Raw genomic sequence first — 21,482 nt, forward strand, 5'->3', positions numbered from 1 at the left:
CAGAATGTGTTCATGTGTTTGCAGGACATGACAAATGGAGTCCTGGAGGAAAACCTGCAGTCGCTGAAGCTGAAAGAGGGCATCCATTATTATCATTTTAACTGAAGACAGTGTGAGTGTGTTCATGTGTGTGGCTGGTTTGGCTACAGTATGGGAACAGAACACAGTGAAACCTCAGGTACTGCGGGACCTGCCAACAGTTTCTGCTAGAAAACAGTTTAATAATGGCACTGAGTCACAACGTAATGAAAATGCAAGAGTACAGAATGTTTTCTGTTAGAGTTGGAGGAAAGAAACCATCATTAGATGAGTGTGAAACTATAGAACACAATCAAAACACTCAGTAAAATGTGTGTCAGAGCTGGGAACTGGTTCCTACTGTCCTTCCCAGAGTTCCCAGCTTGAGAAACCTCTCACATCCCTCTAGCACCTACACTACAACACACACACACACACACACACACACACACACACACACACACACACACACACACACACACACACACACACACACACACACACACACTCACACTGGCGTATGTTTGCATTCCTGATGCCCCGTGTCACTGGATTTCTCCATCGCTCCCGAGTGACCCTCAGAATAAGCCCTTTTCCCGCAGACGCATCCATCTTAACACACCGACCACAGTGTGCTGGCTGCTCTCAATCAGGTCCTCTTGATCAGTGGTGTATGAAGTACCTGAAAGCCAAACTTAAGTACAGATATCTTACCAGAAAACGACTTGAAGTCACTGTTTAGAATATTGCTCGAGTAAAAGTCTTAAAGTGTGTGATATTTATTTTACTCAAGTACAAAAAGTATTTTTTCAATCTTAAATGTACTTAAGAATTCAAAGTAAAAGTAATAGTAATGTACTGGTTTATGATTAATAACCAGGCTGAGACAGAATCTGATTATATTACACGTTTGACATTGATTGTAAAAAGTTTCTTCACATTTTCTACAGATTGTCTGCTGTTCAGGATATTTTTTATGATCCTGCCAGTTTTATACTGTTACAATATTTATTCATATTTTTCATATTTTATTTTTTTATATTTGTTTTCAGTTTAAATTTGAGTCATTTTCTTGTGTTTTCGATGTTTTTATTTCTTGTTATTGCTGTTGTCTATTTTGCCTTTTGTTAATATTTAATTAATACTTAATTGATACATTTTTAGACTAGTCAAAAGTTTTTGAACAGTAAGATGTTTAATGTTTTTTTTTAAAGAATTCTCTTCTGCTCACCCAGCCTGCATTTATTAGCAGACATTTTTAAATGTTTTATTATTTAAAAAAAAAAAAACTTTTGTTTTTGAAAATATATTTAAAAAAAAAACAGTTTTTATTATAACTATGCTGAAAACAACCAAGTGTTTTTTCCAGGTTTCTCTGATGAATTGTAACATTATAAACGTTGAACAATTTAAAGCATGCTTGCTAAATAAGTGTTAATTAATCATTTCTTTCGCACACTGCAAAAACTGCTTTTCTTACTTTTGTTTCTTGTTTCCAGCCAAAATATCTAAATATTTGTAAATCAAGAAGGATTTTCTAGACAAGTAAAAATAATGTTCTTGTTTTCAGAAAAAAAAAAAAAAATGAAGTGCATTTTTGCTTGAAACATGCTAAATATTCTGCCACTGTCTAAGAAAAATAATCTTGTTTTATGTTTGCTTACCCCATTGGCAAATAATTTTGCTAGACTTAAGCAAAAACTTAATTTTGACTTTTTTTTTTCTGAAACTTTTTTTCTGAAAGTTTTAAAAATTAAACATTTTTAGATTTTTTTTTTTTCGGCTGGAAACAAGACAAAAAATTTGAGAAAATCTTTTTTTTTTTTTTTTTTGCAGTGCAAAGAAAGCTTCTTTTCCAAGCTTTTTTAATTGTAATAGTGTATAATATTACACAAGCATTTTATTTCAGATCAATGCTGACCTTTGGATCTTTCTATTCATCAAATAATCCTGTTTTAAATGTCCATAATAATAATAAATGTTTCTTAGAATGATTTCTGAAGACTGCAGTATTGATACTGAAAATTCAGCGTTAAAATCACAGGAATAAATTACATCTTACAATATATTCAAATAGAAAGCAGCTAATTTAAATAGTAAACATATTTCACAATATTACGGCTTTTGTTGTCTTTCACATCAAATAAATACAGGCTTGTTGAGCAGAAGAGAAAGTAAATAAAATAAAAATCTTACTGTACAAAAACTAGTTAGTTTAAACTTATTTTATTTCAGTTATTTGCTAATGCAATATTTTAAGTTTCCACTTATATTTGCATTGTGTTTTCAGCTATTTTTAATAGTGTTCGATTCAGTATTATTTTCAGTTGATCCTGATATTAAATATATGAGTTTTTTGTCGTGTTTTTGTTGCATGTGTGTGTGTGTGTGTTATCAGCAAACTCTAATAATTCCTGACAGACTCTGACAGGTCTGGTTAGTTTTATCTCTCTTCCTCTCAACAGTCGTTGATTTCTGTGTGCGAGAGAGAGGCTGGAATGTGTGTTTGCTCCATTAAGACATTATCTGAGGTCAGCGGCCACGTTCCTCTGTGTGTGTGTGTGTCTCAGGTGATGGAGCGTGTGCTGTAGGTGTGCGTGTGCGGGTCGGGTCACAGTTCATGGGCTGTAAATATTTAGGATGGTGTGTAGCTGAAGGGTCAGAGCTCATCTGATGGCTGACACACACACTGTCCCAAATAAACACCTCTGTAGATAGAACACTGAATTTCCTGACACTACACAACCATAGAGGTTTTTACAGAGGGAATTTTTGGTATCTCATTTGTGTCACTCCATAATTCAGAAAAATACTTAGAAAGTAACATATTTGTACAAATTTGGGGGGGATAAAATGTCGTATATCCAGCAAATTATATATGAATAAATCCCTCTGTGAAAACCTGCAGATTATAGACAGGAATAAAACCGTAAAGTTAAGCGCTGCTGAAGTGGATATTTATAGCTCAGTGTAGAGGCAAAAAACTCATTTTGAGAAAATGGCTTTTATTGTAATTGAAATCTATTGACACAAATAGATAAACTGCAATAACAGATGTTTTCTTTCCACTAGTCTTAAAAAAACACTTTAAAAAAGCACAAAATCTCAAACTTGCATGGAAAAGAAACACTCCCCTTAAATTAATAATATTAAACAAAATAAATTAAATGGAGTGGTACTGAATCAATAGTAATTTTATGTTTGTGTTATCATGCTATATGTGACCCCGTTTTAGGTAGCACAGGTATATTTGTAGCAATACTAAAAAAAAAAAATTCAACTTAAAGTATGTGTTCATGCTGCCTTAAAATGTTTTGTGAACTTAAATTGTGAAGTTATCTTAACTAAGAGTTAAGTTGACAGGACTTGAAAAAAACAAGTGCAATAAACAATTTAAGTTTAGTAAACTTAAATTGTGAAGTTGTCTTAACTGGGAATGAAGTTGACTGGACTTTATTAAAATAAGTGCAATGAATATAATTTAAGTTTAACAAACTTAAATTGTGAAGTTGTCTTAGCTAAGAATGAAGAGGACTTTATAAAATAAGTGCAATAAACATTTTAAGTTCAATGAACTTATATTGTGAAGTTGTCTTAAATAAGAATAAATTTGACAGGACTTTATAAAACAAGTACAAGGAACATCAATTAAGTTTAGTTAACTTAAATTGTGAAGTTGTTTTTAACTAAGAATGAAGTTAACAGGACTTAAAAAAAGAAGTGCAATAAACATATTTAAGCTTATTGAATTTAAATTGTCAAGTTGTCTTAACTAAGAATAAATTTGACAGGACTTTATAAAACAAGTGCAATGCACAATTTAAGTTATGTGAACTTAAATAGTGAAGTTGTCTTAAGTAAGAATAAAGTTGAATTAACTCAAGTCCAATGAACAATATCAGTTTCACAAATTTAAAACGAGAATTTGTTTAATATTTGGTCAAAAGTATCAATGCTTCTTTTATGCCAAAAATCATTAGGATATTAAGTAAAAATCATGTTCCATGAAGATATGTTGCAATTTTTCGACTGTAAATATATCAAAACGTCATTTTTTTATTAGCAATATGCATTGCTTAGAACTTCATTTTGGACAACTTATAAGGTGATTTTCTCATTATTTTGATACATATATATTTTTTTTACACTCTTAGATTCTAGATTTTTAAATGGATGTATCTCAGCCAATGTCCTAACAAACATACATCAGTGGAAGGCTTATACAGCTTTCAGATGATGTATAAATCTCAGTTTTTTAAAAAAAAGACCCTTATAACTGGTTTTGTGGTCCAGGGTCATATATTCGGCACATGCGCGGTGTGCGCTCAGTGTCCCGCGAGGCGCGTGCAGCCGTAATAACAGCGCACGACTCAGCAGCATCTGATAGCAGTGTTTATAGAGCCCAGAATAACCACAGCCGCCTCAAGACACACGCCTGGAGTTACACACCCTTACAAGAAAGTCATGCCATGCTGCACAGTAAAACTATCACATGAGTACTGAATATATACCTTTATTTATGTCTTTTGTCAGCCAAAAATATTGGTATATGACTGTATGGGATTAGTATAGTAGGCCTACATTGTAAAACCTACAAATACACAAAAGCAACTCATTCATGTTTTTGGACATATACCATGGTACTTTGATTGACAGTAGACTGTGGTACTAAACACTAAATGATTACAACATTCATCCACAATGTATAAACACTTTAACTCTGCTAAAAAATAGAGACCATCATAGAATTGGTAATGGTTTTGCTGGTTATAATGGGAATAGTACTGGGTTCAGTTGAAACTGTAATGGTGCCTGTTGGTCTCTACTGGTAATTGGTCACCTATTGGTGGCTTGTTAAAACTACTAAATCCCTTTTTATGGTTTTAATGGTTAAAAGTTGATGATTTGTATGTTTGTATTTTGCAATGGAAACCATTACTGTTGTGGTTTCTATTAATTTTTATTTTATTTTTTTTTAATAAGCATTTATTTGATCTAAAATAATCCCAAATATTTTTGTTATTTAAAATAACTGTTTTCTATTTGAATATATTTTAAAATGTAATTTGTTCCTGTGATCAAAGCTGAATTTTCAGCAACATTACTGCAGTCTTCAGTGTCACATGATCCTTCAGAAATCATTCTAATATACTGATTTGCTGCTCAAAAAAACATTTCTGATTATTATTATCAATATTTAAAACAGTTAAGTAATTTTTTTTCAGGATTAAAAAGATGATCCAAAGATCAAAATTTATCTGAAATAAAAAGTTTTTGTAACATTATACACTATACCATTCAAAAGCATAAAGTCAGTATATATTTTTAGCAAGCTTGCTTTAAATTGATCAAAAGCATTGATAAAGACGTTTATAATGTTACAAAATATTTCTGTTTCGGATAAATGCTGTTCTTCTGAATTTTCTATTCATCGAAAAAACCTGAAAATATCTACGCAGCTGTTTTTAACATAATAATAATGATAAAAATGTTTTTTTGTTTGTTTGTTTTGAGCAGCAATTCAAAATTATTTCTGAAGGATTATGTGACTGGAGTAATGATGCTAAAAATTCAGCTTTGAACACAGGAATAAATTACATTTTATAATATATTCAAATAGAAAATGGTTATTTTAAATAGTAAAAAATATGTCAGATTTTTTGCTGTACTGTGGATCAAATAAATGCAGGCTTGGTGACCAGAAGAGACTTCAGAAGAGAGAGAGAGAGAAAAAAATTAAACTTTTGACTGGTAGTGTCATGGTACAATGCAAAAAATTATTTTCTTACTTAGATTTTTTTGTCTTATATCTAAAAAAATATTTAAATCAAGAAGGATTTTCTAGAGTGAAAATTATTTTCGTTTAAAAAAAAAAAAAAAACAGGAAAAAAAAACAAGTCAAAATCAAGTGACTTTTTGCTAGAACAAACTAAATAATCTGCCAATGGGGTAAGAAAAAAATCTTATTTCCAACAGAAAAAACAAGATGATTTTTCTTACCCCATTGGCAGATTGTTTTGCTTGTTTCAAGCAAAAATGCACTTAATTTTGACTTGTTTTTTTTTTTTTTTTCTGAAAACAAGAAAAATTTTACTCTAGAAAATCCTTCACGATTTAAGAATTTTTAGATATTTTGGCTGGAAACAAGACAAAAAAATCTAAGAAAAGCATTTTTGCAGTGTACTACCACAGTACCACTAAAATGATGTTTTAAACATCAGTTGTAGATATATTTATATATTACTTAAATGCCATAAATAAATTTGTAAATGTTTGCACACTGCTTTCCAATGTCATCGCAGGGGCGTGGCTTAGACGCGTATCGTGGGCGGGGCTTGTGTTTGTATGAGGGTGAAAGTTTCTGCAGAACTCACTCTCAGTGTCTGTAAGTGTGAGATTCAGACTCACTCCCGCGATCATGAGCGCTTCATTCCGGATCTGTCTGCTCAGGACTTGGTCATATAGTTTCTAGTGATCCAGACCGGCGGTGGATTGAGATTTTATACAGACAAAAGGAGATTTTTGGAGGTTTTGAGGATGTTTTTATTCATTGTTTTATCAGCTCTAGTGCTGTGTGGATGTGCACAATATTCCAGCGACCAGTGCAACTGGAGAGGAAGGTGAGCCTTTGCATTTTGTATTACTTAAAATCATTTTAATGTTTAAGTTACAATACAATGTGCTCTTTATTATGTGCATACAAAAATAATAGCATGCAAAAAATACGAATGCAATCATAAGTAGCACAGGTTTATTCGTAGCAATCATTAGGATAGTAAGTAAAGATCATGTTCCATTAAGATATTTTGTAAATTTCTTATTATGAATATATAAAAACTTATTTTTTGTTTAGTAATATGCATTGCTAGGAACTTCATTTGAACAACTTTAAAGGGGATTATCCCAATATTTAGGTGTTTTTGCACCCTCAGATTGCAGATTTTCAAATAGTTGTATCTCAGACAAATATTGTCCTATATCCTAAAATTAAGCTTTCAGTTGTGATATGAATCTCGGTGTCAAAAAAGTAACTCTCATGACTGGTTTTGTGGTCAAGTTTCAATTTCAGAGTAGTTTGCATGATTGCTTTGCACAAATGCTTTCACAACAAATATTTTATGCAACACCCTATTTTATCTTTCATGTTCGTATAAAAAAAAGACTTTAGCACATTTTAATCTATTCTATACTTTTTAAAAATATTTTAGCCATACAAAGAGGTTTTTAAATGTTAAGACTTGTTGTAAAACTGTTTAGAAGTGTTATATGCAATGCGTTTAATTCAAGTGATGGGCAAGGTCCGGGCATGCCTTTATCGGACATGTTATTACATTTTACCTGAAGACGCTGATTCGCGATCCGATTGTTCTTATGAAGCTTTTCTTTTTAATGTTCCCTCCGGGGCGATTCGGATTTGTTCGTCAATCCAGCTGGATTAAATCTTGGTTGGGAGTGAAATGTCAAACGGTGAACATGTATGAATCATTAAGATCACATCTGAGTGACACAATGTACTGTCACTACAAGAAAACAATACGCGAAGCTTCGCGATTCCGAAAATGACTCGTTCGATTGAATCGATTCACTAAAATGAATTTGAACGCTTAGCGCCAAAGTGATGCAAACGACGCTGATTTGTTTTCAGACGTACTTCAGGCGTCCGCAGTGACGTTCATCTCCATCTGTTCTCTCTTTCTCTCCTCTCTGTGTTTTCTCTGTCCTCTGGTTTAGTAGCTGACTCGCACTTTTCCTTTCAACTCCTTCATTTAACTCTTTGAAGCAGACCGCGCCGAATCTGGCCTCTATTACGCGCTGCACGGCTTAATTGACTCCAGAAAATGATTTAATAACGTTAATTAAAAGCAAGCCGGATGAAATGGGGGGGAATTTCGGGGTCATGTGTGCAAAACTCACTTCTTTTTTCCTCTGAGGACATTTGGCACTGATTTGAGCAGAAACCAAACCAGTTTAATTATAATACCCAGCCATGAACCCCAGCTGGAGTTCAGCCATCATTTACTCCCCTCATGAAGACACAAACCTTCAGTATTTGGTGGAAATGCTGGAATATGCTCAATCTGTGTTTTTGAATCAGATAATCATTTCTAAGTTTGATCTCAGTTGGGAAAATGAATTTTTAATGCTGCTTTATAAAAACAGAAGGAGGTCATTTTTAAGTGTTGTGCACCTGGTGAAGAACGTAAATGTCAAAGCCTCTGCTCCCCCGTCGGCTGTGATCTAGCCGAAAACAGACACAAACACTGTAATCATCCCGAAATAAGCCAAACCACAACCACTTGAAAGCACTGTAGCGGGGAAAATGAAAATGTCACATCTGGATGACAGCTTGAGCCATATCTTTCATCTGCTCCTAAACTTTCTCATTTACAATTAGCTTTCTGGCTTCAGGTTGACTTCATAAGTTCATATCTCACACTTCTGACATCTGATCTCTCCTGATGTTGCTCTTGGAGATCAGGAGCAGGTCACGCTCATCCTAAAGGTCACGGGACGGATCAAAGCGGTGGACATCCTGATTTGTCGAGCTCTCAGATTTCTGAGACGTTTGAAAAAAGAGGAAATGGTTTCTATGCTTTGACCGAGAAGCAGGACACTGACTAAAACTGAAATAGTCAAACATTTTTTGAATAGCAAGATTTGTAATTAAATTTAAAGAGGTCTTTAATGCTCACCAAGCCTGCATTTATTTGATCCAAAGTACAGCAAAAACAGTAAAATTCTGAAATATTTGTACTATTTAAAATAACTGTTTTCTATTTGAATATGTTTTAAAATGTTATTTATTGCTGTGAGTTCAAAGCTGATTTTTTTGCATCATTGCTCTAATCACATGATTGTTCAGAAATCATAATATTTTGATTTGCTGTAAAAATAAATACATAAACTAGTAACTGAAAGTTGAAATACTAAATAATGAAACTTAAATAATAATAATAATAAAACAGGTGAAAAGGGTAAATAGTAAAATTAGTAAGAACTAATAAAAATGACAAAACAAAACAAAATGTCTAAAACTTAACTGGAAACTGAAAATATAAAAACACAATCAAATTAAAAATATATAATTATTACTGTACTGCAAATAAATGCAGGCTTGGTTAAGAATTCTTTAAAAAATATAAAAAAAATCTTACTGTTCAAAAATGTAAAAATTTACTGGTAGTGTAATTGACAAGTGCATAAAATTAGTAAAACTTAATTAAAATTAAAAATACGAAGATAACTAATAATATTAATAAATACTATAATAGTATAAGAACTAAACTAGAATAAAATGGAAATTTGTCCATGCATGGCAATTTAAATTTTTTAATGCTTTAATTTTGTAGGAAAAAAAAAATGCTAAATTGGTGCAAATAAATAAAATAATCAATATAAATTGCATTTGTCTTTCAATTTGTCTTTCTATTAGTGTATTTATGCATATTTTAAATGAGCTTTTATTTGTATATTTTCTGTTTAATGTTCAGTTTATGTACTTTTGTCAATTTTATTTATTTATATGTTTATATTTAGCATTATTTTGGGTTTTCTCATTTATTTTCTCCTAATTTAGGATTCTCATTTAGTGTATTATTTTATTTTTTATTTTTGCTTTCAATATTTTGTGTCTATTTGCTAAAAATGGCTGTGATTCTAATTCCCTGCCTGATGAAAAACAACAAAAAGAGGCAAATGCACATAATATCAAATATCATATAAGATGTTTAGCTGTCTTGCAGTCTGTATGAAGTTCATCTGATATTGAAACACAGACTGAACCCCAAGGGTTTGCGAAAGTCTCCATTGTGAAAGCAAACGCTATGAAATGATTTAACTTTTGTGGCGTTGTGTGTCCGCAGCGGCCTGACGCACGAGTCTCACTCGCGGGACGTGGAGCAGGTGTACCTGCGCTGTGCCGAAGGCTCTCTGGAGTGGCTCTATCCCACCGGAGCCGTCATCGTCAACCTGAGGCCCAACCTGCCGTCGGCGGAGGGTCACCTGAGCGCCTGCGTCAAGCCGCGGCCGGACTCGCGCGGAGCCACGCTGTACGTGGAGCGGGCCGGAGAGCTGCGGCTGCTGCTGACGGAGGAGGATCAGGCGGCGGGACGCGTGCGCTGCTTCAGTCTGCAGGAGGGGGCGCTGTTCGTGGAGGCGTCCGCGCGGCGGGACATCAGCAGGAGAATCACTGCGTTTCAGTATCAGCTGATCTCCACACAGACACCAGGAGACCAGATATACTCAAACACAGGTACTGACAACAAATCATACTTTATCTCCATATTTATACATTTGAGTGCCTCTAATTTTTATTTATTTTTTTCTGTCAAGATACATCCAATGCAAGAAGTAAAATATGATAATAATAACCTGGTGTGATTAGGCATGATTATAACACTTTTTCATTGGATTTATGCAGAAAATATGCAAGACACTGCAGATGAATAGGGTAAAAAATGTATTAGTTTTCAAAAATGTTACGTTTAAATATGCAAATAAGGCATTGTTTAATGAAATATGCACTAATTTGCATACATTTCTAGTAGTGTTGTAGTACTCGAGTCCGGTCTCAAGTCCATTTTTTGCTTACTCTGTCTCGTCTCAGACTTGAAAGCAAAAATACTCGGTCTTGACTCGGTCTCGACCTTCATTGGAAGGAGGTGGACTTGTAATTTTAGACCGAGACAACGAGACCGTTTTCCCCATGTTTTTAACTGTGAACATCTCATGGCATATTCTAAAATATTAACTATTACAAACTTTCGTATAATAATAATAATAATAATAATAATAGGCCCAGTAATAAATGAAATATATCCCATGGTGCTATGCTGCGCTGCAAAGGCTTTGAAAGATATTGATACAATGTTTGTCCAAACGTCACACACTGCTGCAGCAGCTTCTTAAAGGTGCTAAAGGGTTCTTTATTGTTGTTCACTGTAGACTGTTAAAATACAGTATGTAATGAGTAAGATTTTGGAACATTGTAAATTGTATGATGTAACTGTTTTTAAGTTATTTATATATTGCTGTTATTAGTATCAAAATGCAACACCTTCATCTTTGATCAAATGTTGACATCATGCCATAGGCCTAACTACATTTTGACTCCAGCTGAGCTCTCTAGTCTTAAAATATTATTCTGAGAAAAAGTTTGGTAGACAAGTGTGCCAGCTAGACTGCTCCTATAGCCAACAATCTCCACTCTACCCTTCGTGAATTTAATGGCTGAATATGATACTTGGGTGATGTTAAATGTAAGTAATCATGAAAATCTGGTATGGATAGGTTTAAGGGTGGGTTAGGGTGTAAGGGATGGGTCAGCAGTGGTTATTTTAGAAATTAATTGCAAATGTAATTACATATAGGTTTTTAAATATATATATATATATATATATATACAATGTACAAGTACAATGTAAAAACATGTATGCACCTTATGTAAAGTGGGACCCAGAATTCTTGTTTAATTAGAGTCAAATGTTTTTACAGAGGTAATGTTGGGGTAGTTTTTTTGGGGAATAAAATGTTGTATAAAATCAAGCAAATTACACATGAACAAACCCCTCTGTAAAAACCTTCTGGATAAAGACAAGAATAAAACTGTAAAGTTTGGTGTGTGTAAGTGCTACCGAAGTGGAGGTTTATGGCTCAGTGCAGGAGAAAAAACTCATTTTGAGAAAACAGCCTTTAAAAATATGGATTGTAATTGAAATCTATTGACACATATAGATGAAGTGCTATAAAAGTACTCAATACTTATATCAAAAATAATAATAATACTTAACAGTGTCTTTTGGATGTTTTCTTTCCACTAGTCTGAAAAAATACTAATCCCAAAATCTTAAACTTGACAGATGCGTGAAAAAACTTCCCTTGGTGTTTTATTTGAGGGTCAAAGACAGAAAAAAGGTTTAAGCATAAAAACAATAAGTGTAATCCTGCATTACATTGTTGTTCTTTTTCCAAAAACATTTATTTTTTGAAGTTTTCTATTTAATTTAATTCCATTTTTGTTTTGTTTTTTTCTGAGAAAAAAGTAAATATCATACATTTTCCCCCTAATTTACACAAGACACTCACTAACTGTCATTCAGTCACAGTATAACAGTCTTGTCAGGCATATTTACAATGAAAATCAATGTATGGCGTTAAAAGTTGCATCACCCCAAATACTAATTAGTTGTAATTCTACATTTTTACAAATTTGCCTCTATTCTACATTTTGCCCATTTGTCAGTAAGAATTTTCACTCATTTAAAACACAATAAAATGTAATATGCTCACTTATTCTTAATATATATTTTAATATGTACAAGAATGAGACTAAGCATGTTGTTTAACCTTTTACATAAATATTGTGTTGCACTGAATGACAACGTAACATTATTTCAACCAAAATGGGTTTGAAATCTTAAAAGTAGACACTTTACTTACATTTAATGTGCTTTCTATGGACATAAAACCACTTTTGTAAATCTTTGAACTTTGTATGAGCCCATTTAACAAACGTAATATTGTTTAAAATATTTTATTATGTAAAGATTTTATTTATAAACACCAGTTTAACAATGCACAATATTATTTTTATTACAGAAAAACATTGTATATAAATTTGATTGTTTTAATATTTTCAGTTTTCAGTTATTTAGATTTTAGACATTTTTTGTTTTGCCATTTTTATTCATTTTTAATATAATCACTTTTGAAAATATCTTTTGATGTGGACATCTTGTATGAGCCAATTTAACTTATTATTGTTTAAAAACGTTTTAAATAGTATTATAGTTTATTACAGAAATTAATAATATTTGCCTTTTTTAATACAGAATGAAACAAAAAAGTATGTAAAATGCTATATTATAATTCTATATATATATCGAATTTCATTGTTTCGATGTTTCATTTTGTTTGCTTTGGTCATTTAAATTAGATCTTACTAATTTTACTATTTACCTTTTTCACCTGTTTTATTATTATTATTATTATTATTATTATTAAGTTCCTTAATTTAGTACTTCAACTTTCATTTCAGATAGTTGCCAATGGAACATTTCTAATTTTTCATCTAATATTTACCATTAATTACATGATTTTTTTTTAAATCTAATAATTTCATCTAATATTTTTAGCTTTACTTTAAATAACAAAAAATGATTTTAATAGTTTTTAGTTATAATATAACATTATCAGTGCTGTATCTTGTGCATTGTTTTTAGTTACGCTCTTAAAAAATAAAGATGATTTACGATGCAATAGAAGAACCTTTTTGGTCCAAACTTTTTTGGTTCTTTGTGGCGAAAATTTCTACAGATTATAAAAAGGTAAGAAAGAGGTGGTTCTTTGGTTCTTTTGACAGAATGTTTTTTTTTTTTGAACCAAAAATGGTTCTTCTGTGGCATTTCTGTGAAGAACCTTTTAAGGCACCTTTATTTTTAAGAGTGTAGAATGCAAATGAATAATCATAGTTTTATATCATCCAAAAACATACTGAATACATTCTAAACATTTGCAGCTTTAGTGTATACAGGGATATGTGTGAAAGAGTGTTGGGGGTCGAATAACAACACTGTCAAATGGCCGTCATTCACATGAAAGACTAGTTAAGAGAGGTTGTAAAATGTCTGACCCCGTAAAACCTAAACCACAGACAAACCCATCCGCCCCCCGACGCTCCCCCAGATCCGTGTTCAGCCTGACATAAGAAAATAAACAGTCTAATCAGGAGGTCCCGCCGGGGTCAAGCAGCCTGTAGTGCTGTCAATCACAGCCAGAGCTGCGTCTGATTGGTCGGATTCTCACGCAGGTCGACTCTCATTGGTTAGTTTGATATGAAAGACTTTGTTGTGTTGGCCGTGAAGGTGAGAGGAGCATCAACAGAGTAGCTTAATAGTTTTGAAAGTCATTTGTATAAATAAAATTGGGTTCACATAGAACTATCTGTTGAAAATCACAGCATAAATATTGAAATCTGAATTATTTGTTCTTCTTTTCTTCCACAAGTTCCCTTGTTTCCCTTCCCCCTTTATTTTCCCTTCTTTCCCGCTCCATTCCCAGAGGCTTTAGATTTATAAAGTAAGTCTTGAGGTGTCCTGAGCTCCTCACCTGCTGGTCTCACTCACGCTCACGCTTGGACAGGCTTCTGATGGGTCTACAGGGAGAAAAGTGTGTGTGTTACTGAAAGGAGTTTTTTAGGAATGTCCGAAGTGTGCTTTTGTAAGCAATGAAAGTGGACCCTGATTTATACAAGCTCAAGCTCCAAGACCATAAAAGTCATCCATATGACTAAAATCGCACTTTCGATAGGTTTTCAGTGAATACATTTTGTTCTTTTCATCATAGAGCTATCAAATCGTGATTTGTTAGTTCAACTGACTCTTTAACCAAAGTCTTCAGTGCTGATAAGACAGCTGTTGCAGTCATTTTTGGTTTCCAGAACGTTCTGAGAATGTTAGATTTTGGTTCACAGAACACACATTTCAAGTTTATATTAAAAACGTAAGGTTTATAAGTACAAATCTAAAACGTAACCATTAGATAATGTTTTGTAAAACTAACTTTTCAGATATAAAACCACCATTCACCATTAGGGAAAATAAAATGAACTATAAGAGAATGTTCTGTAAAAGTAACTGTACAGCTGTGAATTTAAAACTTAAAAATGACCATTAAGAAACACAAAAAGAACCATTAGGAAATATAAAAATAAGCATTAGGAAATGTTCTGTAAAAGTTACTTTGCATTTGGTAATAAAACCTTAAAATAACCATTATAAAACATAAAAATAACCATGAGGGAATGTAAAAACAACCACCAGAGAACGTTCTGTAAAATAAACTTTTCAGTTGTAGATATAAAAACTAAAAATCATTAGAGTATCTTCTGTAAAAGTAACTTTACTGCTCTGAATATAAAACCTTAAAATAATCATTAAGAAATGTAAAAATATCCATAAGGGAGTGTTCAACAAAATAAACGTTTCAGCTGTAAATATAAAACTTAAACATAACCAATTAAAAACGTAAACATATCCATTAGAGAACGTTTTGTAAAAGTAACTTTACAGCTCTGAAAATAAAACTTGAAAATAACCATTAAGAAACATAAAAATAACCTTTAAGGAATGTGCACCAAAATAAACCTTTCAGTTGTAAATATAAAACTTAAACATAACCAATTAGAAACGTAAAAATAACCATCAGAGAACGTTTTGTAAAAGTAACTGTACAGTAGTTAATATAAAACCTTAAAATAACCATTATAAAACATAAAAATAACCATTAAGAAATGTAAAAATAACCATTAGAGTACCTTCTGTAAAATAACTTTACAGCTGTAAATACAAAACGTAAAAATAACTGTTTAGAAACGCAAAAATAACCATTTGAGAACGTTTTGTAAAAGTAACTGTACAGTTGTTAATATAAAACCTTAAAATAACCAATATAAAACAAAAATAACCATGAGGGAATGTAAAAACAACCATTAGAGAAAGTTCTGTAAAATAAACTTTTCAGTTGTAGATATAAAAGCTAAAAACCATTAGAGTACCTTCTGTAAAAGTAACTTTACAGCCCTGAATATAAAACGTAAAAATAACCATTAAGAAATGTAAAACTAAGCATTAGGGAATGTTTTGTAAAAAAAATACTTTACTTTTGATAATATGAAACCTAAAAATAACCATTAGAGTAGCTTCTGTAAAATAACTTTACAGCTGTAAATACAAAACGTAAAAATAACTGTTTAGAAATGTAAAAATAACCATTAAGAAACGCAAAAATAACCATTAGAGAACATAAAAATAACTATTAGGGAATGTTTTGAAAAAGTTACTTTACAGTTGTTAATATAAAACCTTAAAATAACCATTAAGAAATGTAAAAATAACCATCAGAGTACCTTCTGTGAAAGTAACTTTACAGCTGTGACTATATAAAACGTAAAAATAACCATTCGGTAACTAAACAAAACAAAACAAAAATCCATTAGAGAAGGTTCTGTCAAAGTGAAAACCTTAAAATAAAAAATTAAATAAAAACTAACCAGGGGGGTGTTCCATAAACCAAGTTTACCAAATAAGTCAGGCTTATTTCAGTTAGTCTGACTTATTTTGAGCCAAATCGAGTGACAATAAGTCAGACTAACTGAAATAAGCCTGACTTATTTGGTAAACTTGGTTTATGGAACACCCCCCTGCAACATTATAGGAACATTTTATAAATGAAATAAATATTGTTTTTCGAAAAACTAATCAAATGCTAACATTAGAGGAGCGTTGTGTGTTGGTGATTGTTATGTAATGTTTTAATGCTCGTCTGCAGGACTGGATGTCAGTCTGGTTTGGTCTCACAGTCTGTCTGAACAGCTGATCTGAGGTCTGAGGATCGAGCTCTTAACAAAATAAGAGCACTTCAGCTGTGTGCGATCAGTTAGACGAGACAGACGCCCTCCCTCCCCCGTCACGATCTCAGCTCCTCGCGCTTCATGAGCCGTTAGCCGCGGGGCGGAAGGTGCTAAAAGTCGTTAAAGAGCAGTTTAGAGCGGTTTGGGTCGGGATCTGTATGCAAGTGTGAGTCTGAACGAGCTTTTATGTGTTAAATCAGGTGAGAAATCACATTCACATTGAATCCTTTCACAGAGATGACTCTATAGAGATAAACGCTTGATATTTACATTTTACTCTGTGAGTCGTTACTGAATGTGATGAGGAAAGGGCCATGAATATATGTGACACTGTGTCTTCTAAAACAAACATGCAGCACGACCAGAGAAGTCTGATTCTGTTTAATTTACTCTCATTAATCATTTGCTGATTCATCAGAACATCTGACTAACTTGAGTGGAATATAACAATTTTATTATAAATGATATTCTAATTTAACTATAAACTGTATCTTTAAAACATGGAAAATGTGACTTTGGAGGTTGATTTTGAGGAATCATTTTTGGTTGCCAGAATGTTCTGAGAATGTTAGATTTTGGTTCACAGGTTACAACAGTAAAAACTATGACTGCCTTTTAGTGCTAGCAATGTAAAAAAAAAACTAAGGTTATGAGATTAAAGTTGTAATATTTCAAGAATAAAATTTAAATTATGAGAATAAAGTCGAAATTATGATTTTCAAAACACTTCAACTTTATTCTCCTGATAAAAATTGACTTTATTCTCGAAACATTTAGACTTCATTCTCGTAATTTCGACTTTTTTTTTTAACATTTTGACTTTATTTTTGTAATATCTACTATTTCTTATGTACTTTATTCTCATAATTTCTTATAATTCTTATAATTTTGACTTTATTCTTTTAATTTTGACTAATTTAGAAATTTTTCGACTTTATTCTCGTAACTTCGACTTCATTTTTGAAAATTATAAACTTTGTTCTCAAAATTTTAACTTAATTCTCAAAACATTTTGACTTTATTCTCTTAATTTCGACTTTATTCTTAAAATATTTCTACTTTATTCTCCAAATATTTCGACTTTATTCTCTAAACATATTGACTTTATTTTCTAAATTTCCACTTTATTCTTGAAACATTTAGACTTTATTCTCGTAATTTCAACAATTTTTTTAACATTTAGACTTTATTCTTGTGATTTCTACTATTTTTATTTACTTTATTCTCATAATTTGGATTTTATTCTCTAAACATGTTAACTTTATTCTTATAATTTTGACTTTTCTCTTAAAATTTACTATTTTTTAATATTTCGACTTTATTCTCATAACTTCAACTTCATTTTTCTAAACATTTAAACTTTATTCTCAAAATTTTAACATATTCTCAAAACATTTTGACTTTATTCTCTTAATTTTGACTTAATTCTTAAAATTTAAACTTTATTCTCAAAATATTTCGACTTTATTCTCTAAACATATTGACTTTATTTTCAAAATTTCCACTTTATTCTTGAAACATTTAGAATTCATTCTGGTAATTTCTACTATTTTTTTAAACATTTATACTTGTTTAAAAAATGTGATTTCTACTATTTTTATTTACTTTATTTTCATAATTTTGATTTTATTCTCTAAACATTTTAACTTTATTCTTATAATGTTGACTTTATTCTCTTAATTTTGACTGTTTTTTAACTATTTCGACTGTATTCTCATAACTTCGACTTCATTTTTCGAAAAATTAAAACTTTATTCTCGAAATTTTTACATATTCTCAAAATATTTCGACATTATTCTCTAAACATATTGACTTTATTTTTCTAAATTTCCACTTTAGTCTTAAAACATTTAAATTTTATTTTCAAAACATTTGGACTTTATTCTTGTTTTAACTTTATTCTTTAAAAATTTTGACTGTTATCGAAACATTTCAAAAACGTGTTTTAATATATTAAAAGTCTAAACGGTACAGATACACAACATTTAAAAATATTAAGCAATAAAGAAGCTCTAATATCAGTAGGTTTCGGATAGACTTTCGATTCTGTAAAAATCAACCATAAAAGCCTTTTTTTAAATGTACATGTGTTTATTTTAGGCGTTTAACATGCTGTAATGGGTTTTAATCTGTGTCAGACATTGGGTTTGGCAGCGGGGAGACAGATAATGGTGATAATATCTCAACGGGATCAGAGGTCAAAGGTCAGAGATCACAGGACTCAGACACAGCTGGAGTCTGACGGTGTGACGCAGCACAGGCCTGACGCGTCTGAGGAGGAAACGGCTCTCTATTTCCTGTGTGTGTGACACAGCTGCAGTCTCAGACTCATGTAACGTGTGTTTATGTGTGTGTTTCAGCTGCATGCAGACCCTGTGCTGACCATGAGCTCCTGATGGCCATCTGCACCAGCGATTTCGGTAACATACACCTGCTTCTTCCTGCTTTAATTGACTGTTTACCACCCTATTAGATTCATGAGTCATGCCAATGTCAAGCTTTTAATTTCAGACAAATGCTGATGTTTGGATCTTTCTATTTATCAAAGGATCCTAGGGAAAAAATAATTTAATTAATAATAATAATAACAATAATAAATGTTCCTTGAACAGCAAATCAGCATATTATAATGACTTCTGAAGGATCATGTGACACTGAAGACTGGAGTAATGATGCTGAAAATTCACCTCTGATCGCAGGAATTAATTACATTTTAAAACATATTCAGATAGAAAGCACTTATTTTATATAGTAAAAATATTTCACAATATTACTGCTTTTGTGTATTACGGATAAAACGAATGCAGACTTGGTGAGCAGAAGAGACTTCTTTAAAAACATTAAAAGTCTTACTGACCAAAAACTTTTAGTGTATATTTTGGGGGAAAAGGGTAATTGTTGGGAGAAATAGTTGCAAAATAATAATAATAATAATAAAAAAAAATACAATAAAACATAAAACAACCAAAAAGTTGCAAAAATAAATAAACCACTTATATTTGGGAAAAAGGGGCAATTTTTGTGAGAAAAAAGTTGCAAAATAAAACAAACTAGCACCTTATTTTTTGGGGAAAAAGGGTAATTGTAAGGAAAAAATAGTTCGAAAAAAAAAAAAACTTATATTTGGGAAAAATGGCAATTGTTCAGAGAAAAAAAAGTTGCAAAAAAAAAAAAAATATTTGGGAAAAATTGCAATTGTTGCAAAAGAAAAATTGTTGCAAAAGAAAAAAGTTGCAAAATAAATAAAGAAATAAAATTGCAAAAAAAAAACTGAAATAAATAAAAAAATGCAAAAAATAAAAAATGCAAAAAAAAAACTAAAATATAAAAACAAAAAGTTGCAAAAAAAAAAATTAAGAACTTATATTTGGAAAAAAATGGCAATTGTTGGTAAAAAAGTTACAAAATATAAAAAAACTAACTAAAATATAAAAAAAAAAAATAATAATAATAATAATAAAAAATATACCATACAAGATAAAAAATACCATACAACTTATATTTGAGAAAAAAGGACAATTGTTGGGAGAAAAAAGTTGCAAAAAATTAAATAAATAATGAATAGAAATAAAATTGCAAAAAAAAAAAAAAAAAGGAACACAGTGTGTTTTGCTTGCTTGACATTAATTGCACTATATGTTACAAATTGTGACTTTTATTCTGTAAACCGTGGTTAACCACAGCTTTGTCTCTCAGCGGTGCGTGGCAGTATTCAACACGTGGAGGAGGATGATGATGATGAAGATCAGGTGTCAGTGGTGTTGTCATTGAGTCACGTTTATCGTCAGAAGAGCCGCGTGTTCATGTCCGGCGGCGGGGGGCGCGGGCGCGGCCGGTGGACGGGTCGTGTGAAGATGCTGCGGCGGTGCGGCCCGCGGGCGGGACAGGGCGAGTTCCTCTTCACAGGAGCCGTGCGGTTCGGAGAAGCGTGGCTGGGATGTGCTCCACTCTATAAAGACTTTGTCAGACTCTATCGCGCAGCTCTGGATGCGGGAACAAACCCCTGCCACATAGACACAGACTGAGACGCACACAACAAACCTCTGCTGAACCCAAAGGATGTTTGATCCCAAAATCTAAACATATAAATAAGAAATTATATTTAGGACATGGAAATATAGTTTTTTTATCAGCGTGAATTGAATTTGAGCTATTATGTATGCAAAATATGACTTTATTTGCGTTAATTTTGGGGCGAAATGAGGCCTGAGTGTGTTTTGGCAGGTTTTCCAGAAGAAGGGATATCTAGTGCTTCCAGATGGATGGATCTGAGTCATCAATCCTCCCTGAAGTTGCTGTTCTTGGTTACAGACAGAAGTTTAGTTTATTTGTTTCTGTCTGTTCTTGTTGCCTGATTTCATCCGTCTGAAGCGATACAGAGAAAGTGTGTCTCGGTGTTTGTGATGAGCTCTTGCCTGCACGCTTGTGCTGCTGCGAGACGATGAACGCTGCTTTTGTTTAAAGCTTTGTTTATAGTTATTGAGCGGTCAATTCTTCTGACTGACGTCTGGACTGTGTTCATGTGTTCACCAGTGAGTTTGAGTGTATTGTGTGTTTGTTGAGTTGTCGTTTTTCGGCCCTTTGGACTCGGAACGAGTCTGGAATAAAACGGTCTCCTAATGGAAACATCATGCTGTCATTTTCTGTGTTTGTGTTGCTGGGTGTTTTCTGTACAAACTGCCCAACTGTGGAGAAAATTGCGAAATTTTTATATTGTCATGTGAATGCAAGTGATTTCAGCTTCACAAGCCTGATGTCATTCCTTAAAGGGGTCATCGGATGCCCATTTTCCACAAGTTGATATGCTTTTTTTTGGGTCTTAATGAGTCTACAATACACTTATAATTTCTCAATGGTATTGTAAAAAACATTCTTTTTACCTTGTCAAAATCAGCCCTTTTTAGAGCGAGGTATTCTGTTGCATGTTCCTTTAAATGCTAATGAGCTCTGCTCTACAATTGTTGGGACAAAAAACTAAAAAAAAAAAAAAAAAAAAAAACATTTTGGGAAAAAAGGGCAATTGTTAAAAGAAAGAAGTTGCATAAAAAAACTTATA

General features: G+C 32.2%; 2 protein-coding genes across 2 annotated transcripts in view; both read left to right on the forward strand.

Annotated features, from left to right (window-relative positions):
• The window catches only part of b3gntl1 (UDP-GlcNAc:betaGal beta-1,3-N-acetylglucosaminyltransferase-like 1), an 11,724-nt gene extending 11,619 nt beyond the window's left edge, over positions 1-105 (forward strand). The window contains exon 7 of the mRNA XM_073842500.1: positions 25-105. Within this exon, the coding sequence (XP_073698601.1) occupies positions 25-105 (81 nt within the window). The remainder of the gene's footprint in view (positions 1-24) is intronic.
• Positions 106-6,415: 6,310 nt separating this feature from the next.
• On the forward strand, positions 6,416-21,046 carry metrnlb (meteorin like, glial cell differentiation regulator b). The gene is made up of 4 exons (XM_073841530.1): positions 6,416-6,638; positions 9,882-10,270; positions 18,787-18,846; positions 20,123-21,046. Exons 1-4 carry the CDS (start codon positions 6,556-6,558, stop codon positions 20,449-20,451), a joined length of 861 nt encoding a protein of 286 aa, XP_073697631.1. The 5' UTR covers positions 6,416-6,555; the 3' UTR covers positions 20,452-21,046.
• Positions 21,047-21,482: the final 436 nt, after the last annotated feature.

This window comes from Garra rufa, chromosome 6 (genome assembly GCF_049309525.1).
Source record: "Garra rufa chromosome 6, GarRuf1.0, whole genome shotgun sequence".
Lineage (NCBI taxonomy): Eukaryota > Metazoa > Chordata > Actinopteri > Cypriniformes > Cyprinidae > Garra > Garra rufa.

Coding starts and splice junctions, on each gene's coding strand:
- metrnlb (XM_073841530.1), top strand. CDS start 6,556: ATGTTTTTATTCATTGTTTTATCAGCTCTAGTGCTGTGTGGATGTGCA. Junction 6,639..9,881: donor CAGTGCAACTGGAGAGGAAG/GTGAGCCTTTGC, acceptor GTGTGTCCGCAG/CGGCCTGACGCACGAGTCTC. Junction 10,271..18,786: donor CCAGATATACTCAAACACAG/GTACTGACAACA, acceptor TGTGTGTTTCAG/CTGCATGCAGACCCTGTGCT.